This window comes from Lepidochelys kempii, chromosome 11, assembly GCF_965140265.1.
Source record: "Lepidochelys kempii isolate rLepKem1 chromosome 11, rLepKem1.hap2, whole genome shotgun sequence".
NCBI lineage: Eukaryota > Metazoa > Chordata > Testudines > Cheloniidae > Lepidochelys > Lepidochelys kempii.
The window spans coordinates 8,179,546-8,197,587 of record NC_133266.1 but is presented as its reverse complement, the minus strand read 5'-3'; the positions used below and the strand labels follow the sequence as shown (position 1 = coordinate 8,197,587).

At 40.7% G+C, this 18,042-nt stretch overlaps 2 protein-coding genes across 4 annotated transcripts in view; both read right to left on the bottom strand.

The window, feature by feature from the left end:
• LOC140895430 (band 4.1-like protein 5) overlaps positions 1-12,991 on the bottom strand; it is a 59,365-nt gene extending 46,374 nt beyond the window's left edge. The window contains exons 1-4 of one of the 2 annotated variants that reach the window (XM_073305059.1): positions 7,831-12,991; positions 3,969-4,096; positions 3,580-3,752; positions 1,713-1,807 (exon numbers count right to left, since the gene is read on the bottom strand). In XM_073305059.1, coding sequence (XP_073161160.1) covers positions 1,713-1,807; positions 3,580-3,752; positions 3,969-4,078 — 378 coding nt within the window. In that variant the 5' untranslated portion in view covers positions 4,079-4,096; positions 7,831-12,991. The remainder of the gene's footprint in view (positions 1-1,712; positions 1,808-3,579; positions 3,753-3,968; positions 4,097-7,830) is intronic. The other variant, XM_073305061.1, reaches the window with a different exon arrangement.
• Positions 12,992-13,096: 105 nt separating this feature from the next.
• EPB41L5 (erythrocyte membrane protein band 4.1 like 5) overlaps positions 13,097-18,042 on the bottom strand; it is a 54,891-nt gene continuing 49,945 nt past the window's right edge. The window contains exons 16-17 of one of the 2 annotated variants that reach the window (XM_073305044.1): positions 17,714-17,823; positions 13,097-13,570 (exon numbers count right to left, since the gene is read on the bottom strand). In XM_073305044.1, the coding sequence (XP_073161145.1) occupies positions 13,387-13,570; positions 17,714-17,823 (294 nt within the window). In that variant the 3' untranslated portion in view covers positions 13,097-13,386. The other variant, XM_073305045.1, reaches the window with a different exon arrangement.

Genomic DNA, 18,042 nt, shown 5'->3' with positions numbered 1-18,042 from the left:
GCAAAACGCCGTTATCTAAACCGCAACATGTTGCCCAATATCTAGTAAACTGAAAATTCTTTTGATTATCCAGAACTTCCATTATCGAAAGTTATTCAAGTGTCCTGTGTGATATCTGCATAATCAGGGCTGTACAGTACAGGCATCTGTTTGTTAGATTAGCTCATTATAGGAGTCTCAGTGTGTTTAGTTTACCTTAGCCACAATTTAACACTATGAACAGAGGATTTCATTCTATTCTCTCTCGATTTAATCTTCACAATTGTTTCCCTCTTTATTTAAAGCCAACAGGGAGATGAAGAAGTCAAGAGAGTCTGAAATAAATTGTGTTCATTTGCTTTTGTTTACATTCGGCATAACAAGACCCAAAGGCTACCCACTAATCTTCTTAGAGACTTGGTAATCTTTGTAATGCAGTCACCAAACAGAAAGGTACACAAGGCATCCCAGTTGTCAGCCCTTAAAGGAGACATGAACACAATACCCAGTAGCTATGAGCATGCAGAAGCAACGGCCTTTTCTCAAAATAAGGAGGAAATGTAGGAATGGGCTCAGCAGTCACGCAAGTCAACCTACACATGCACTTCTCCAAACCTTTAATAGATCCTGATCCACTTTAACTGAAAGAGAAAACCCCCTTGACTTCAATGGGAGGTATATCCAACCTTTAGCCCTCCTGGGCTAATGCTGTGATGCAGTCTGTGTTGTTTTGCCTTCTCTTCCTATTCAAAATACAAGTATCCTGGGTTTGTAACATGGGGGGAGAGGACTGAGTTGCTTTTAACCAGATTGCGTTGTAGCAGCATCTGGAGGGAAAACTAACCCAAATTCTTGGGAAATAACAACGGACTCGTAGGGCTGTTATGGGAAAAGGATGAGATGCCAGACATGTCACCCTTAATTCTACGTGATGTTTGTTTATAAATACTTTTTATTAGGCTAATACTTTATAGACCAGGGCCCCATGCCCTGCCCCCCATAGCACCTTTTCTCATATTTGCTTGAAGGGAACTACTGATATTAATGAATTAAGATGCACAACTCCCCTGTAAGGAAAATAAGCACGGTGAAACCTGCACTAAATATCCAAAGGACTGATAAATATAGGTTATTTAACAGAAGTGGTCTCCCAACAAAGAAACAGTTATTATCCCCATGTAATAATAATACTTATTTTTTGCAGAGGGTGAACATGAGATGCATGGGGTAAAATCCTGACTCTACTAAAATCAATGAGAGTTTTGCCAGGGAATTTAAGTAACTTTTGTTATAATGCATGCTTTATTGTGTATTGGATTGACAAATATATTGGAAACAATAAAATAGACTAAAAGATAAAAAAAAAAAAACCTCTCCCCCTCCTCTGTTCTTGTATGAAATTGAGTAGTGCACTAGATTGTGCACCATTTGCATACATGGGAGTTGGGATTTTCACGAGTGCCTGGACACCTACTAGGCACCTACCTACATATTTAGGCATTTACAAAACCTTTGTAAATCTGGTCCTTAGCTAATTTCCAGCAGAAATTATTCACTTACCATGCAAAAGATTCTATAGAACAAAGTATATGCATTTGATTTGCTTGTGTCTCTAACATCATTTATAGACATTTTCAAACAGCCTGCAAGTGGGACATGCTAACCAGAAAGCAAAAGGGCTCTCAAAATCATCACAACACACTCAGTAACTTTCAGGAATGCAACCAGAGTACCTGTTTATTAATATTGATGTTTATGTTAGAACGGGGCGCTGACATCGGGCTGGGTTCTGTCTCCAGATGTTTCAGTTTCAACGTGTCTTCAAATGCTGAAAAAGATGGCAGAGACAACCTAAGGCCCTGTTAGTGCAGCTATGGGGTTATTTGGCATTTCAAATTTACCCTTCCTGACCACGAATTAGCAGAAGATCAAGCTATCTGGGCCAGTATGAAATAAAGCTGCTTGTTCACACTTGAGCAATTTAACTTCCATGGATTGGTCTGTATGCACTGAATCCAAAAGAGAGGGAGTCTTGTACTAGTACGAAGTTCAATACAAGTGTGGGAAGGTAAGTGAATCTGTGTCTCAGGAATTATTTGCAAGTACGAAAGTAGCTCCTCAGAAGAGAGTGCATTTATACCATTTATGGGTTATCTCACATATTCTGTAAAGAACCATTATACTTTCTCTTGGTTCCGCACTCATACATACTTGATTTGAGAAATAAATTGCTCCCAGCCAAAACCACTAACTGTCAAGCCCTGCCTGGCTCTGTTGTCCTAAACAGTCACAGTAACGTTTATATGCTGCCACAGAGTTATTCAGGACAAAAGACAACAACACAGTTTTAAAAAAAAAATCAGAGTTACTCTCTGTAAAGTGATAGTCTACTACCCAGCTTGCTGATTGTGCTATCATGCATGCTCCAGCAGGCTGGATTACTGGAGGAGCAGAGATGAAGCATGCAGGTCAGCTAGATTTTAGGCAGCTGTGGTGGTGCTATATCTTCAGCCTGGCATTCTTTCTGCTCTGCAATGGGGAATTCAAACCCTACTTGGGGAAAATTATTTTGTTTGCAAAAGTCTGTTAGCAGCTGGTTTGTGGGTTCCCCTATTACCACCACAGAGAGTGGATGAGACATCAATGAGTGGAGTGTGAAGGCTGCTCCCAACAAGTAAAAAGAAACACACCAGGGGGCAGTAATGATGGATGCCCACAACTGCAATAGGAATAGAACAGGAAAGGAGTGTGTGATGTGGTCATGTGGAAAATTTCCTTTTCAGCGGAAGGGAGCTGGAGCACCCATGTCTCCACAACACCGTGTCTTGTGAACAGTGGGTGAGGCTAGAGAAGAAAGATGGGCAGCAGTTAGGGTGCTAGCCTGAGACTCAGCAGATCCAGGTTCAAACTCCCTGCTCAGCCACAGACTTCCTGTGAAACCTTGGACAAGTCATTTAATCTGTTTGTGCCTCAGTTCCCTATCTGTAAAACAGGGATAACAGTGCTTCTCTACCTCACAGAGGTTTTGGGAGGACAAATACATTGAAAATGTGAGGTACTGAGACACTAAGGTAACGGGAGCTATTTAAGTATCTAAGAAAGATAGATAGTCTATAGATACACCAGTAGGAATACCACGATGCTAGTAGTGACAGCTTAGATCACGTACTAGCAGGATTATAAGCCTTGATGCAATCAGCACACAATATGGTTGGAAATGCAGGCTATGGAAAACATAACACTACTATTTGTGCTGTTTCTGAATCCTGAAACGTATTTTTACTGGAATCACCAATATAGTTATATAGCATGTTCTATCTACCAAGACCTTTTGCCAGTATTGTCAGTGATACTTAATTTTCTTTTCTGAACTACAGTACAGTATTGCTGTGTGCTATTAAAACAGCTCCTATATTATATTCAGGAGGTGGCTGTATTTCAGTGCTGAGCAAAGTGAGCCGTATACATGTAGTCTGTCATATCTGTAGAGTCTTTTGGGATTTTGGACGAAAAATACTCAGTCATCACAATAATTCCATTATCATGTACCACTGTTTCTATATGGAATGATAACGGCAATGATTCAGGAAATTTCCTTACCAGCAGGATCTGTTTTTTCAGCAGCTGTCTCCTTTGTGCCAGGAGGAACAAAGCTAAGATCTGTCTCTTCTGGAACTCCTGCTGTCAAACTAGCAACAGGCAGGCCTGTTGCTTCATCAATGCAAGTCTCCAGCAACTCCTTGCTGTCTAGTAAATCAACAATCAGAGGCATGCTGCAAAAGTAGGAAGATGGACAGAGACAGGTAGAATCATTTCAGAAAAGTGACAACACAAGGCAAGGATTTAAAAAATGCAACCTCAGGTAAAAAAGCAGGTCACTTTCCTTTTCCTGTTGTTTTCAAGCACCCATGCACATTCTTTAAAAATTGTTTCAGATAACAAGTTTACACTGGTTTCCAAAGGAATTTAAAAATCTACAAGCTAGATACCTTGAAGAACGAGCTTCAAAACTCAGGACAGGTCCATATATCTCCACTTCTTCTGCTGTATGAAAAATCAGTTCATAGTAGAGGAAAAATTCTCTGTGGAGTGTGATCATCAGCACAGCATGACCAGACTGGAAGCAAAAAGTGTCTTCAAACAACCTCACTGGAGTCTTTGCATGCAAACATAGCAAATGGGAACGGCTGCGCTGTGTGACACCTTTACTTCTTAAAATACTCAAACAGCTAATCCAAATCCTTCCCGGCTAAGGGGGAGTTGGAACCCGAATCAAGATCTGGATCCAAACTTTGTAAAGCAGATCTATCCATTGTTGTAAAGGTGGACAAGCAACTATGTAAATTTAGCTTTGGTCAAATCCTTCAGTACTTTTTAATACAAATTTAAAACAAAGATAGAATGTATCCCTTTGCAAAAAAAAAGCTTTCCCCCATTTTTTTATTATTTACATGGCACTTTACAGAACAAAGATGGATTCCCCTCCCCAGAAGAGCTCAGAATCTAAATTAAGGCCAGAATGCCACAGGGAGAGGATGAGGAAAGGGAAAGACAAGGGCAAAGGCAGTAAGACTACTCTCTGTGTCCAAGGATCTAAAGGCATTTTGATAGACTCACAGCACCTCTGCAAGGTAGATATTATTTATTCTCATTTTGCAGATGGGTATGGAGATTAGAGCCTGCTTTTCAAAGACGGGCATGTACAATTGTGTGTTCCAAATCTGTGTGTGGAAGCACCACATCTGCTCATGGAAACCAAATCAGCACTCATGTGGCCAGTCAGAAGTACAGTGGTTGCCATAAAAGAGTAAATATTTTCCAACAGATACCACACCTTGGGATCTGAGATACCACAGATTGCCCTATGCTTTGAATTGGAAATAATGGTGGCATGCCAGATGTAACATCTGGTCATTGTCTTCATCTTTAATTCCCACCCATCAGCACAAATGCGATGATGGGGCCAAATGAAGTCTGTCCGTCACTTTCTATCTTGTGCCAGTTTCATTAATCTTTAAACCTTTTTGTTCTATGCCATTCTTCAATGACATTCAAATCATCCTCGGTCTTCCTCTATTTCTAGTTCCTTGCACTCTGGTATGTATCACCCTGGATGACATTATTTCTGTGTCCATTCTTGACACAAATCCAAACAATTGCAGTAATCTTTCTTGAATCTTCGGTAAGTGTTATTTCTTGCCCTAGCCATTTCCTATCTCATTTTTTATTTTCTGCAGTCTTGAAACTCTCAGTATCCCCTGAGCCAGTTCATTTCTCCAGCCAAAATCTTCCATTCATTGCCTTTCCTCATACTCCAGCATTCCAACTCATACAGCAGTATTGGCATGACAGTTGTCTCATATACACTAATTTTTGTTTTTCTCAAAATGTCTTTATTCTTCCAGAACTTGCTGAATTTTCCAAATGGAATAGCAGCTAGTCTGACTCCTCTTATGTCATTTTCACCATTTTCATCCTTCAATACTAGTCCTCCAAAGTACACACATTTTTCCACTTGTTCTAATCTTTGTCTCAGAGTTTGATCTTTACCTCTTTCTCTTTTCTTCCAAATGCCATGTTTTTTGTCTTCTCCACGCTGATCTTCAATCTAAATTTTCTACTTTCCTGGTCTACCTCATCATTATTCTCTGTAAATCCTCCTTGGTCAATGCTGAGAGGTCAATATCATCTGTGAATTTCAGATTATGCACTGTCCTACCCCATAACGTGACTGCTCCCATTTCACCTCTCAGTGCTACAGCCATTATTGGGTCTAGTACCAAGCTGAACAAATCTGGTAATAGCGTGCATCCTTGTTTCACTCCTACAGTTGTCCGGAACCATTCCATCAGTTTGTCTACTCCCACCACTCTCACTGACTTGCCGTAATGAATTTTTCAGGAACACCATACATTATCATAGCATTTGGCAGAAAGGATTATAGCAAGTTATCAAAAACCTGATGTATTAGTTCTCGTATCTTGCAAATAAAACCCATGTCAAATTTCTCTTCACATATTCTTCAGCTTATTTACACTGCTTGCTTATCCAGTTGTTTTTGGGTCTCTTTGCTTTCTATTTGATCTCTATTGAACTCAGATCTTTCATCCTCCTTTTTATTATACTTCAGCTTCCTACGCTTGTCACTTGACTGGCACACTTCATCTGTTACCCACCTTGATTTGTGTGGTTTGGCTTTGTGGCCCAACACAATTTCAGTCTGAGCATTGATCTGCTAAACCTAGGGTTGTGAGTTCAATCCTTGAGGGTGCCATTTAGGGATCTGGGGCAAAAATTGGGGACTGGTCCTGCTTTGAGAAGGGGGTTGGACTAGATGATCTCCTGAGGTCCCTTCCAAACCTGATATTCTGTGATTCTATGCATGGGGAGATGTCAATCACAATCAGGGGACCGAGGCTCAGCAGACATGCAAGCAAGCAAATGAGAGAGACTGTCCCTCTGTCTTGCTATTGCTGCACGCCCAGTGTGGAGGGGCAGGGGCTTCAGGGTATTTGGAGGCAGGAATAAGGCAGGCTCTGTTCCTGCAGGCAGAGCATAATGTAGCAGCCTGCCTAGTGAATTGTTCCCATTCTTAGTGAACTCCCCCAAGATCATAGAACAGGTGTAAAAGTTTTAAGGCTCCCTTTACATGGCCAGAGTGGTGTAAAGGAGCCTTATTGTAAATGACAGTATGGCCTTATAAATACTTACAGTGCTTCAGTGATTAGAACTGGTCTAAATTTTTGGACTGAAAAATTTTCCTTTCAAAACATGCTCCATGCACTGTTTATTACTGACCTTTCTGTGAGTTTGATTCCCCAGCCCTTATTTGCTCTTCAGTTGCCCAGGATTAACACTGAGCATATAGTGGCATATATTTGTTGACTAATAACTACAAATAAAGGGTCAAACCTAGCTACTATTACTATTAGACAAGGGGATCTTGGGATTTCCTCCAATGCTCTCCACTCCCATTCTCCATCCATTGTATTGTAGTTTAATAAATTATCAAAATAATTGAAATTGGCATGATTATTTTGACATATAAAATATGCAGAATTTTAAAATATTGTGCACAGAATTTTAAATTTTTGGCATAGAATTCCCCCAGGAGTATCGGTTGTAGCATTTCATATTTCTTTTTGCCTGTTAAATATATTGATAGCAATGTATGCCACAAAATATACAAAGTTTGTAATGTAACTAAAATAAAGTTACAGAGAGAACCTATGCTTTTGAAATTTCCTAATTCTGAATGTTTGATTTCTCAACAGCCACACCAACAGGGTGGCCATCCCCTTTAAAGGGCCAACCAATCTGGTTCAATTATCAGACCCAACTGAGAAGGGTTCAGATCCTATAAAGGGCTGAGAGCTCAAATGAGAGGAGGTGCAGGAGGGAGACAGGTTCCAGCAATAGTCTCAGAAGCAGGGGGATTGAAGGAAGGTCCTCCTTTTAGCGCTGAAGGGGAAAAGCCCATGGGAGCTGTAGCCTACAGTGGGCAAAGGAACTACTTTTCATTTTGGAGTTTTTAGTTTTAGGAGTAGAACTATGCTCAGAAAGAGACTTGAGCATGGCAGTGAATCCTTCCTGGGATGCTCAGAAGATACAACCTGACTGAATAAACCGAGACCACAGCTAGCCAGCCTAAAGCCAGACCAGGTAGGTAGCACTGTTGCACACTGCAAAACACTAGCATTAATGCGACCTACCAAAACAATTAACTAAACTCAAACATTCTGCGGCCAGGCTTATGTCAAAGCAGTGGTTGCTGCTGCTCGGGAGTGACTGGGAACTGACAGAGCACTTGTAGCAGGAGTGGAGAAAGAGAGATGGGACTGGGTTCCCTACCTCCTCTGGACCCAACACGTAACCCAGTGACCCACGTCCACGCTGGGGGCACAAGGGCCAGGCTGGGGTGCTGGGCCCAGCAGCCCATTTCTCTCTTCTCGCTCCAGTGGCACCAGATGAGGATGGAGTTTCCTTAATTAAAAAAAAAAAAAAAAAAGGGGGGGGGGGAGGGTTGAGAGTACACCAGGCAAGGCTTCCCCTAATAACTGCACCCCCACCGCAAGCAATCTTTTCATAGGCTCCTTCCCATTAACAACTCCCAAGACCCAGCTCTTCATTCCCCCGCTGGGAAAACAGCCTTATCTTGATGCCAGTTGATGTAGTTAGCTCTGTAGTGCAAGAGGAAGCTGTCTGTGCTGTGGTACTCAAGGTTCACACCGTGATGATGTGAGAGGGGTGGGTTGTTACAGTTGCACACAATAGAATGGGTTGTTTTGGGTTTTTTTAAATCTTTTTCCTTTAAGAAATCATGGAAAATAACATGCAAAAATGTTAAAAGAACATTATTTAGATTGCACAGTCAAGCACTTGAAAGTTAGGAATTGCCAGATTTGCAGTGGCTTAATTCAGCCCTCTTGTGTGTCCTGCCTATGCACTGAAAGATCTGCTGTGGAAAAATTATTATATCAATGCGCAATTCCTAACTGGGTCATAATGCATATGCACAAGTGAGCCAAATTAAGGTTGCACAGACCACCTTAATTCTGACATTTCTTAGCTTCGTGTGCTTGACTTTGCAACTTAAATAATATTCGTTTGATGTAGTTTTTGTATATCATACATTAAGAAGTTGAGTATCTTTTTTACTTCTTTCATTTTTGGTTATTAGAAGGTGACCTGCAAAAGGAAGGCGGAAGAAATAGGTTTGTGACCTTTTTAAAGATTTTACAAAGAAATGGAAGGTGTTTAGAAAAACTAAGGAAGGCCGTTCTTAGCATTCCTAGATTTCTAAAGTGAAAGCAGAAAAAGGGCTTGGGAACATGTTTCAAACGTGGATTGCAAGCTCTCTGTTATTTAACAAGTAGGGTGTCAGAATGTTTTCACCCATGTGTTTGTAGAGGGACTGACAAAATCTGGACTTTTCTGAAGGCAACTCCCAAGCTGTTTTAACGTTATGAGCAATTCATTATTATTTCCAACACTGACTGTGTATTACAGGCTGGCATCTGTTACGAGGGGAGAGAAGCTTCTTAGGAACAGGTGCGGGTTGCAATGGAGAGATGAATGTTGTGTGGTCAGTCACCATTAAACCATGTGGTAATACTTCTGGGTGTTTCCACAAGGCAGGGGTAGTGTAGAGGAGGACAGTTGCTAATAAAGATTTAATACAAATGCATATCCCAGAATCGTTCAGCCACTTGAATAGATTGGTACTGACTAATGGAGGAGTCGGCTATCGTGTTGTATACATTCCAGGCTAAAAGATATTTTCCTGGAAGGGAAATATGAGCCAGGGGACTGGAAATAGGATACAGAACCTTTTACTTTTAACTCACCAGTTCAAATTCATCCATGCCGATAGTCACCAATGGCACAATTTTTAAGAGTGCTGAACATTTGCACCTCCCACTGCAGTTAATGACAAACATTGCACTTGCCAGACTGAATCAGACCTGCGGGACTGTCTAAGCCATTTCTCCAGTCTGACAATGGACAGCACTAGATGAGTCAGAAGAAGGTGCAAGAAATTCTGCAGTAGGTTGTAAACGTCTGATAATTTGTCCCCCATGAGATTCTCCTCCTACCCCCTTTAGTGAGGTTGGCTTAAACTGATGTCTGAGGTTTATTCTCTCTTCCAAATTATCTTGTGGTTTAGCATTTAATGTAACAATTCTGGATATTCTTGTAGCGGGTACTCAGCTCCTTCGAAAAACATTAGGCAACGTGTTACCACCAACTAACGTGGCCAAGGTGACCATTAACAGTTTTCAGTTCTCAGTCAGCTAGCTTGGGTCCTCAGTCTTCTGTAGCTTACCCTTACGGAAATCAGGAGTAACGCCACTGAATTACACCAGTGTAAATACAGTGACAGAGGAGCATTAGATCCTTAGGAAGCAAGTGAAATTCAAACCCAGCTGGCAATAATATGTAACATATACAGTGCTAAAAAAAAAAAATTCATTTCCAGGCTAGTCCATTCCAGTATAACCACTAGCCGGAGTTGACTTTTCACATTTGAATGAGCTGAGCTGTCCTTCCACATCAAGGTTTATCTAATGAATATGCCAACCAAGCTTTATCGATAGCGCTGCGGTAACACAATAGCCACCCAACGTGCCTTATACCACAGCCCACTAGAAGATGTAGTCAATTTCTTCATTCACAGAATCATAGAATATCAGGGTTGGAAGGGATCTCAGGAGGCCCGACTGCTCTCTGCCATCTGGATTTCAGTCAGTATCTGCAGTAACCACAACCACCTCCATGTTTACCTTGGAGCTAAACACAGGCTCTTGGATAACATATGGAATAAGTATAAAGCCATTATGAACATTTTAATAAAATAAGTATTTATCATTGTGACAAAGATCCAAAAATATTTTCAAAAAGTCGGATGTTTTGCCATGCCATGCCATTACACACACACACACACACACACACACACACACACCCGTTCTCTCTGGTGAGTTCTTTCTCTCTCTGTCACTCATGGAATATTTAGCTGGTAGGTAGAGTACTGTACCTGCTCGGTATAACAGATTTCATTTTTAAGTTTTTCTAGTACTTCTGAAATACAGAAACTAACACAGAAAAGTACTTTTGCTTTAATAAGAAAACTTTTGTCTGAACCTACCACCACCAAACGCACAAATAAACCTACCTAAAAGGAGAATGAAGCTACTCTGGTCACCTCTGCTCACCTTATGGATCATTTATACACAGCGATCCTATCCTTTTTTTAATACAATGGTAAATGGAAACTTAAATTTCATCAGTAATCTGATTTTATCTACACTACTGCCAAAATATCTATGGAGAAATTGCAATTATGTCCTGACTATACCTACTTTGTTAGCACCTTCCACGTGCTAAACATTTGAAAGATAAAATCTGCTTTTAAAACCTTAAATTTGCAATTAGCAATTTGAAAATTATTCAGAGAACTGACTCGACCAAACACGTTCAGCAACACAGACACTTTCTACTCTTAAAGCTGAATGGTGGAGAATTTTTAAAAGACCTTTGTACCCATTTTTCCATTTGATTTTGGACAAGAGGTAGAGAGCATTACTGTTCTTAAACTAACTTGAGAGAGTTCCCCTTCAAGAATTGTAGCCTTGACCTTTGAACCAACAGTCATCTCCATGAATCATTTGGTAGAATGGGTGGTCTTCAAGCAGCCTGCACCATCTCATCTGGAGCACAGCGGCAGGGACCGGACAAAAGCACAGAGGAAACAGCGTCACAGCTTTGCATTTTGATATATGTTTTAGAGAAATTGTATCTTTTTCCAGGCTAAGCTATAGGTTTGATGGTAAGACTTGTTCGAAGCCTGGGACCAGTTTGTCAGTTTTTAAAAACCTGAGTGGTCTCTGACTCTGGATAGAGTCAATAAGACCACATACATGAGGAAAGGGTGCAGTATCAGGTCCTCACTGCTGCATGTCACACATAATTCTATTATTGTTTTCAGGTAAGGGGCGGGGGGGGGCATTTAATAATGCATATGGTTTCTGTAAACCCAGATGAGTTTGGGATACGCTCTGCAGATTTCTGGAAATATTGACACCCCCTTAAAGCTAAAATCATTATCTGGAAGGGTCTAGTGTGACTTCTGAGACTCCAAACTGGACTAGCATCAGGCCATAAAACCAATGAAGTTAGAGCAGGCCCAAGATTCTCAATAAGCCAGTGAACTGGGTTATTGGTTCAGATGTCAGTGAGTGACTTTTTTAAGAAGAAGTGTATTTCCTAATTGCAAGACCACAAACAATGGAAGGCCCATTGCAATTTTTAGGGGGAAAATGTCCTCTTTTGGCAGGATGGAAACACAGAGGCATCTATAGACCTTGTAGCTTGGCAAACTCCCTTTAGACCAAAGATGTTTGTATGGCACGACTTTCAGAGCCCATATATCCTATTCCTAAATCAGGTGAGAGGGGTGTAGCAGAGCTGTGGGTAGAGACAATGGCCAAATAGGAAAGAAAATCTGTGATCTAACGTGATAGTATATTGTATTGACGACTATGAATGTGGAGCAAGTTTACACATACAGCGCTGCAGTGCGTAGCGAAGACACAACCTACACCAATGGGAGAGCTTCTCCCGTCGGCATTGGTATCCCACTTCCCCAAGAGGCGTAGCTCTGTTGACAAGAGAAGCCCTCCTGTTGACACATTGCTGTCTACATCAGGATTTCAGGCGGTACAACTGCATCGCTCAGGGCTGTGGATTTTTCACACCTCTGAGTGACTCAGTTATACCAACATAAGTCTATGTGTAAACCAACCTAAGATCAATCTCTCACTCTCTCCCCCACACACGTGAGTGTCTCTTACTTCAGACTATTCAAAATGTTTCTGTTAATGAAGTAAACTCACTCTGACAATTTCAGACACTAAAAAGATATATTCCCATAGTTAGACTATTTCCCAAACTATTACTTCAAACCAGTTATTTTAGTAACAATAACAAAAATACTAGGGAGCTAAAAACACACATTGCAAACGGTTTTCTGGAATAGCAGGAATAGTGTTTACCCAAACTGGGGTGGAATGTTGCTAGGAGGACACTGACAACAGGCACACAGGATCGTGCCTTTGGTTCAGTGCATTGAGAACCGAGTTGTTCTTAAGTGTACATATAGATATGGACCGAGCTGTTCCACTAATAGGTCTTAAAACCTTCCCTACAGTGAAAACCGGGGAAGAAACATGGTTTCCCTATACAAGCAACCAAGACAGCCTTCAAAAATATATTCTCCCTGCCTCCTTCCCCATCCCCCGCAATTCTACTCTGTACCCCTTTTCAGGGGCTCTGGTTTGGTTTGTTTTTTTTTAAATAAAATAATTTCATTTAATTTCCAAGAAACATTTTCAAGTAAAATAACTACAGAACTTGTTACCAACAGACTTAGAGTGGTTGAACTGCAAGTCACCCATTTCTCCCACGCTTTTTAAAACAAACTATTATGGTGCAAAAGGAAGGGCAGTTATACACCAATGATGGTCCTCTGATTTAGTTCAATTCCTGAAATCTCACTTAATACCACAGGTGCAATACCCAGTTTTGTTATAGATGCAAACTCCTACAGGGGTCCTCAGAGTTACCACCAGCTAAAATCCTTTAATCGTTAAGAAAAATCTTAACACATTTAAAAAGATACACATACTCTTTTCAGTACAAGAATACCTGGGGTAACAGACCAGTAGTGTATATGCTAATTTTTCTTTAAAAGATTCAATACAACAGCACCATATGCAGGGGCCTTCGCACAAGGTCTGGGTATTCCTAATCAGCTCTGGGTCCATTGTCCTTATCTTAGAGGCAACTCAGAAAATGTAATGTTCCAGACTGTGTTACAGAACAGCCTCAAGCTCCAAAAAGGCCCACTTCTCATAGATCGGTCATGGTAGTTTGGACAGCATAACCAATGGCATCACTATGAATTCCTGCATTCTTCACATTGCGCTCATGGACAAAATGAGTGTAGTGTCTATCCGCAGACTGGGTCGAGGGCGGGGCCCATGCGTTCCATACACTTCCACCACGTTGACGGCAGTCATCAGCATCAAAGGGCCTGGATCATTGGGGATTGGGAGGGGGCACAGTTAGTAATTAGCAACGGAAGGGGAAGGGGTGGAAGACAGTAGGAGGTGAGAGGAAGGGAGGGAAGAATGATGTGAAAAAGAGTAATAAGGAAGAACTAAATTGCCAAATGTCAAACACCTAATAAAGGAAGTGTGCAAGGATATACACAGAATAAAATAGCTGGAATGTCAAATTAACCCCTTAATTGCTGCTGCCAGAGTGTATATGTACTTCTGCAAAAGCTTCAAAATGGAAAGTCAAGGCATCCCATGTATGTAATGCTTGTAACTTACAATGTGCTTTTCATCTATATATTCCAAAGCATTTTACAAAGCTAAGTGTTATCCCCATTTTACAGATGAGAAAACAGGCAAAGACACGAAGGCATACACCTCCTTGAAAGAGTGCTTTACATGTTTAGCGGCATTAAAGGGTTTGAATGACATGTCTCAATGCACAGTGGAAACAAGCTACTGCATGCAACAGCAAGGTTTAAAGCTACCAAAGAAGGCAGGTTCTCAAGGCAAATGAAAAGAGGGGGAAAGGAGGAAAGAGGACATCATAAAAACAAGCATTATAGTCAAAGAAGGGATCACTACAGCACATCTTTCACATTTCATTAGCAGAATTCACTAAAGAACTAGACATTACTGAAGAACCTGATCATAGCTGTACTTGATTATCTTGAATATGATATGATATGATTATATGATTGGAGGTGGATTATTTTAGGAAAAGGCCAAGACTTTGTCTTCCAATTTGTTTGAAAAATGTAGCAATACAAAAGTGACTATACATAGCCAGTGCTAATGCATTCCACACTGGGAATAAAGTCCTCAAGGGCTTAGGAAGACTAACAGGATACAGCACGATTCATGTATAAAGCACTGTCCTGACATTAATATATTTATGCAAGTGCCAAGTAATTCTTATGCGGGAAGCAATATGGCCTTGGGATAATTAACTTGGTCCACTGAAACAGACACCTGCATGATTGGATTTTAGAACTTTTAAGCGTTTTCTTATAAGAAGCCTCAAGATGGAAAAAAATGAACCAACATGTAGAGACTGTTCCAGCATTGTTTTCTCTATCCGATTCGGAATCCCGCATTACAATGGTTTACGTGAGGCTGACATACACTCTGTAAGACACGCTCACAAAAAAACAAGCTCTCTCTTTTTCTCTAAGCTATTCAAGGGAGCAAATTCCTAAAATAGCCCCCTTTAAATAGCGTAATTTTAGAGTCAGTCATTTAGTTTAACCATAAACAAGTAAGTGGATCATCAGATACAGCTACAAAGTGTTCATATTTCATCAGGTCTCATGTCCCAGTAAGTTCAGTTTAATACTTTTAACCACACCAAAACAATTGAGCAGGCAGGACATTAGCTAAAAGATCGCATTAGACAGGGAAGCAGAAAAGACATGCAGGATTCACAACAGGGGTAAATGATTAGACAGTCCTCCTTTAGAAAGGAGAGAAGATTTGCATAACTTTCACCCACAGGAGCGCAGAATTTTGTTCTTTGCAATGCATATTGTGAAGAAATGGCATATGAGGTCCAAAAGTTAAAACAGCCATCAAATGGTTTGTTTTTAAGTTATTCCCTAATTTTTATAATTTAAGAAACCAAATGAAAAGCTGCTCACAACAGGAAGATCTGTGCATGCTCCCTGACACGGAAATAGATTTGCTAACCTGCTATTGCTTCTTCCCCGTTTTATCCCAGAAGCAACTCTTTTAGTCCAGCACAAAGCCAGAAAGATGCTGCTTGTGTTTGGGGACCTCCAGTTTTGCAGTTAATACCTCACATTGTTTGATGGTTACATTTGGATTTGTATGGCCAAAAGGGCGCAGAAACCTCTTCTGTACTGAGGAATTTAAACAATAGAGCAGAGGATTTCAAAATCAGAAAACAAAAGACTGAAAATCCTTCTTATGATCTGACTCATCATTTTTGATGACACCTGCAGTATTCCAGTTTTAAATTAAAGGAAGGGCTGTAATGTAGCCAGTAGAGGTATCTGCAAGGAACAGCACCCAGAAATTGACAGGTTAGATCCTTAACCCTAATCCATTCACCCCAATCACCACTATAAAAAATAACCTGAAATATTTCAGTGTTTTCAGCTATCCATGGACATTATTTTTCAAAAAGGAGGACTGTTTTTCTGTGACAGAAGCCAAAGCCAATACATGCGGAAATAGGCCAATTAAAAGCAGAGAGCAGTTTAGAAAAAAACCCATTAGCTGCAACAAGACACTAAGATACCAAGTCATGTAAGTCACAGCTCTCCAACTAGACACATATGTTTCAGCAATGTGTCCACCAAACCCCATTTCCAGCCTGTGAAACTTGAATGCAGCACACATAGTTGACTACACAGCTCCAAACTGTTCTTTATTTCCCCATTTTAAGGCTAGATGCATCCCTTACCACAGCAGACAGAACAGCTGCTAGCAAACCATGTTAAACCCACATTACCAGAAAGAAAGCTGCTCCATAAGTTACTACAATATTTTTTATAAACACAGAGAAAGTTTTATTTTCTTCTAAGTGAATATATTAAAACTGTGTCAAGTAGGAATGGATGTTTTCTTGGGGTATGTTACATTAGGTAACACACAGATAAATTTTACATTCACCCACCCTCTTCTACAGACAAACTTCCTTCTGCAGCTGAATCTAGCAAAGAGCTAGATTTCCGGACAAGGTCTGTCAGCAACACAGGTTCAGGCTCTTAATCCTAACACAGGCACACTGGGATCAAAACTACCACAGATGGGCCTGTAAATTCTCTCAGCTTCTGAACAGAAGTAATGGAACTTAAATATAGAACAGAAACCTTATTACTGCTACATAACAGTATTGCTACCACCATAAAAGACCTATGTAGAGCCGTTTGGAGCTGGAGTCAAATGTTCCGAACGAAGAAGTTACCAGATTCTAGCAAGCACCTTGCAGTTAGACTGAGTAAATACAGAACAAAATCATACTGAGAAGGCTGAAAGAATAAAGATACAACCACCTTTCACCCACCACCACCACCAGGGAAGAAATCGACCGATCAACGAGATCACCACAGACAACCCAGAGATTTCAGATACTAGGCAAATCAAGGGCAAAAGAAAAAGAGAAAGCACCATTTCATCAAATGTTTTGCAGCAGAATTACAATGCAGCAGATGCAGAGCAGAATTATTCTCCCTCTTTAAATCCAAGATCCAGTATATTTTAAAAAACCCCACTGAATATGTAATTAGTTAGATTTGTACAATGCATTTCTTTACACCATTACTGTCAGGTATTAACCATATTTACATAGTTTTGTCTTTAAGAGACATAAAAGCAAAACAGAATCAGATTCTAGCCAAATGGAGGACCTTTTTTTTTGAGGACTGAAACCGCTTAGGATAAGAGCTTTAAATCCATTGCATCCCATCACAGCTGCTTCTCAAAGCCTAACAAATCAGAGCTCCATTTCCATTACTGCATCCCCATTTGAAGTCACAACCCATGCTATAGGAGACAACGAGTGAAAAGATTAAGAGCTGCTCTCTCAATCTCACCCAAATTCTGGTATATAAAGAGCAGACATTTTAATTAAATGAAATCAAGCTCTTATCCTTCAACCATTTCAGTTTCCCCAAACAAACTCCTCCTCTCTTTGCACTGTAGAGTTAGTTTACTCATTGCATAAGATTTCTGGGACACATCCAGAAAGAACTTGATTTATGATTGGCACGTTTTTCCCAGGATCTAACAGGATAAGTCTCTGTTCCTGGGCTGCATGCCTCCAGACACTGGGTCACAGAGACTATGTTGGCCGTAGAGGGTGGAACAACTCCCACCAGAGCTAGAAAATGCTGCAGTAGATTCCTCCATAGGAATAGCAGCAAAGATTCCCTCAGAAGCTGAGCAGGTTGCCTCTGCAGCACTCTCCGCCTGGTCTCAAAGCACTGATCCAGCTTTATCACCACTGACCTGACCCACAATTTATTCTTCTCAAAAAGACAATACAGGTAGTTTAACAGCAGATTAACTATAAAAAGAAAGGCATTTGGACTGTATATAAGCGAATGACCTTTCCCTTTCAATCAAAGAAACTAGCAAGGGTCTGCAGAACGCACCATTTCATGTCTTGCTGGCTGGCTCCAGGGCTCCTAGGAAAGTTTTCTATTTCCACTAAGACTGGGCCAGACGGAATGATGACAGGCAGGGTCGGCTTTGCATTCCAGCTCTTGGGAAATAAAACAAAAACAAGCAAGTCATCTTAAACACTTTACCGCGTGACAGTGACACACAGAAAAAAACAACTCCTCCTCGTGCCCAAACATGAGGCTTGACAAGACGTCTCCCATAGATACTTCCCCCCACTGGAGAGACATGTCCCACTTTTCAAATGCCAGTAACAGTACCAGGGTCATACTGGGTACAGCACTGCTCTTGGATTTGCAGG